Here is a 4,034-nt window from a genome sequence, read left to right on the forward strand (position 1 = left end):
TAAGTTATAATAATATATATTATTTTTATATAAAGAAATAATAATATAATATAGTTATTAAATATATAAATTAAAATTAATTTATTATAAACTCAATTATATTTTATTATAGTATAGTTATTAATAATATAATATAAAATTAATTTACTTTAATTTTTATTATTTAATTACTCTTATTAATTTACTTTATTCTGATAATTAATTTATTTTAATACTCAATTATCTATATATATTTAGCTACTTATTTATTTCAGATTCTAAATTTCAATTTAGTATTTTTATTATAGCTATTTTTTTAATTAAGTTATAATAATTATTTAAATTAATTTATTCAGATTTTTAATTATTTATTTATATTTAGATATTTATTTATTTTTATATTTTAATTTTTAATTTAATATTCTTATTATATCTATTTAATTAAATAAATAATTTAAAATTTTTATGTTATTTATTTTAATTTTAGTTTGAGCTAAAATAATATATATTTTTAAAAAATTTAAATAAATAATATATTTAATAGTGTATTTAAATTAAAGATGTTAATAGAAAAATTAAATAGTGTAAAAATAATGAAGTTAAAAAAGAGCAGAATAAGAAGCAATAAAGACTTAAAGTTAATCTCATGAAAATTGACAATAACTCACTCATATCACTAATAAAAGAGAAATTAAATCAATTTAAAGATGGCAAACATACTGAGAATGATGTAAATAATTTTTTTTATGATAGATTAGCTACTGATTGTTGATATAAAGTGCAATAATGAGGATGTGATTCAAGATTTTTATCATTTCAGTGTTTTTATCATTTTGATGTGGTGCACCCACATGAGGTGGGGGTTGCGCAGTGGCATGATTATTATTTTTGTGCCTTGGTCAAGCTGGTGATCATGATCTCTTTTACTCTTACCTACATTCACTTAACTGCCTCATTATAATAGTCGCCGTCGCTCACTCTGTACCGTGCAACCCTTCTTGCGAGGCTTCTTCCCTCTATTCTGGTTGTCAACTATCCTGCGACAATCATTGGAGTTGATTGGGCTTTTGGTTGTTTTGCTTATTCTCATTATCGTAACCCCGATTCTTAATCGTCTGCAGAGACGGACGTTTGAATATAAAGAAGAGGGGGGGGAATATACTATTAAAAAGGGAAACAAAGAAGAAGAAGAAGAAGAAGAAGAGGAGGAGGAGGAGGAGGAGGAGGAAATGAATAAATATATACATATATACTTTCATTGATATTCTGTCATGCCAGTTGTCCGGCGTGTGTGACCCTAATAATATTTTGAAATGGCGACCATATACGTCGTTCCCGACTCTCCTCCGGAGCCCTCTGGTTACAAATCCTCCAAATCTTCCCCATTCCACTACACTTCCCAGCATTCTAGTCCGAATGGAATCCTTGCAGATGTCTCCCATTTCGAGGATATAGGCTTGGATGAAGATTACGTTGATGATCACCGCGACTTCGCTCAAGAAAAGTTTCCCATTCAGCCAAGTCAACGCGTGTTCCCTAGAGTTGGGCCTCGTACAGCGTCCGTGGCCACAACTAGAAACTTGACTTCCTCGGCTGGTAGGAGAGAGTATCCTCAACTCCGCGGTAAGGTTCAAGGGGCTTCGGAGGTGATGCAATCGCTCAGTCCTCCACGGCCTAGGAGAGCTTCGAGCCGAGTTCTATCTAATCCTCCCACACCGTTACTTCAGCTGCGTCCTTCAAGCCCCCAACTTTCGAAATCTCCCTCCCCGGGAGTGCAACCAACACCATTATCTCCATCCAATCCATCCAAAGGCACACCAATGCCGCCAAGACCCCTGCTTACCACTTCTCGATTCGTCATAAATTCTGCATCGCAACACCAACACCGAAAAACTGTCGAGGAGTTGGAAGATGAATACCATGATTCGGATGAAGACCTCCCCGAAGATGCAACTTTGTGGAACGTTCCCATTTCCCCACGTCCTCCCCATAATCGCCCTGGAGGTAGGGGTTTTAGTCCCGACCGGAGAAGCCGCGGCCCGCGACCGATTCCACTTTGCCATTCAACATCAGCGCCTGTATTACTTTCGTCTCCAAAGGCTTCTCCTTCAAAGTCTGCTAGACCGGTGAGGTGCAAAGTTCCAAGAGCCAGTTCTCTTGGCCCCCCTCGGACGCAGCCATCTCCTCCGTCCCTGCGTGTCAACTCTTGGAATCTGGTCATGTCTGAGCTCTCTGAGGAGGCGAAAATATTAACAGAAGCGCTCGAATTCCATGCTGATGCTTCAATCCAGGGACGTGGAGAAAACATTCAGAGCGTGAAATTATCCACCAGATCTAGTTTGGAGCAGGGAAATCACGAATCCCACGGTATGATCCAGTTGCCGCCTCTGCAAAAGTCGAATATCATGATCGACCCATTCCCTATCAGCAAAGAAAAGGAGAGAGTCTTATCACGAACTCGACCAAGCTGGCTTCCGCCAAAAGACCCAAAGGAAGAAAAAAAGCATTTGTCGGAGTACAAGCGCATGATGACGCTATCTCGTGAAGCTGGTAAGTCCACTGCCCTAGTCGTTCCATTTGTGATCTGATATCCGTGACTCAGCATGCGATATTTTAGACAAACGCAAAGCCGCCGAGGCGGCCTCCGCCCAGTGTAAGAGTGACAATACTTGTAAAATGCTCCAACGCATCTGGGACGATTATGTTTTCCCCGATTGGAATCGTGTCGTGTCCGAGCATCGTACAAGGGAACTGTGGTGGCGTGGAATAACTACCCGTTCCCGAGGTGCCGTCTGGCAACGGGCCCTGGGAAACGAACTTGCTTTGACAGAAGATATATACCTAAAAGCTCTTGAACGTGCAAATCATATCCAAACCAGAACGGGGGACAAAGCAAGTGATGCCGGCAAAAAGATGAAGGAATGTTTTGCTGCCATCCGAAGGGATGTATCAAGCGTATTTCCAGACCTCCGGTTATTTAGAAATGATGGACCACTACGGGAAAGCCTAATCAATGTGCTGGATGCGTATTCGATGTACAGAAACGACGTTGGCTACCTGTACGGTGTCCATGTAAGTTTAAGAATGCCGGCCCTAATCTTGTGTTGATGAGAAATGGGCTATAGTTAACAGCAACCTGTGCAGACAATTGCTGCTCTCTTCCTCCTCAACCTCCCTACACCTGCTGCAGCATTCCATGCACTTGCAAATGCCCTGAACAAACCGTTACCCTTAGCGTTTTTGACCGCGGATCCCGGCGCTACCTCTCGAGCTTACTCCCTCGCCTCTACATTATTGCGCTTGAAATATCCGCGAGTCTCGAACCATCTATACGAGAACTTGTACCTTTCCGACGAACAGATATGGGGACCAATGTTCCAATCCCTTTTGACAAATGGTCTTGACCTCGAGCGCGTTAGCCGTGTATGGGATTGCTGGGTTTTTGAAGGTGATAGAATTATAATTCGTGCCGCTGTTACAATTCTCGGGTGCTTGGAGACGACGCTTTTGAGTATCTTGCCTGGTGATGGGGGAGAAATAACTGCGACCAGAATTTTAGGATGGGGCTCAAAGAGTATTGATAGTGAACGGAACAGCATAGAAGTTGACTCTTCTGATATCGACATTATCAATGGCGATGTGAACGACACCGGGAATGAGCTCAGCGGCTATTGGATGTTGAATCATATTGGTGATAAGAACGCATTTATGAAAATGGTCAGAATTGTGCAGCAGGTTTAATTTGTCTGAAATCTGTCATTTAAAGCAGTATATATCTTTGCTCTTTATAGGTTTTTAATTTTTAATTTAATTATTTTCTTTAAAAATTATTGTTTTATATTTATATTATTAGTAATATTTTTTCAACTAAGTTATACTTATATAAATATAAAAATAATTTTTAATTTTTAATTAAATAAATAAAATTCTATTAAATTAATTATTATTATAAAAGCATTTAATATAACTGAATCAAATGTTTAAAAAAAAGTATGAAAAGCACTATAATTAATATTATAAAAAAGTAAAAATATAAATACTATAAATATTATAGT

General features: G+C 38.2%; 1 protein-coding gene across 1 annotated transcript; it reads left to right on the top strand.

Moving 5' to 3' along the window:
• Positions 1–1,292: 1,292 nt before the first annotated feature.
• Positions 1,293–3,720, top strand: PADG_08621 (uncharacterized protein; the record flags this gene model as incomplete). Its single annotated transcript, XM_010765622.1, has 3 exons — positions 1,293–2,529; positions 2,597–3,051; positions 3,124–3,720. 3 exons carry the CDS (start codon positions 1,293–1,295, stop codon positions 3,718–3,720), a joined length of 2,289 nt encoding a protein of 762 aa, XP_010763924.1.
• Between the last annotated feature and the right edge of the window lie 314 nt (positions 3,721–4,034).

Source organism: Paracoccidioides brasiliensis (genome assembly GCF_000150735.1).
Source record: "Paracoccidioides brasiliensis Pb18 unplaced genomic scaffold supercont2.24, whole genome shotgun sequence".
NCBI classification, from domain to species: Eukaryota; Fungi; Ascomycota; class Eurotiomycetes; order Onygenales; family Ajellomycetaceae; genus Paracoccidioides; species Paracoccidioides brasiliensis.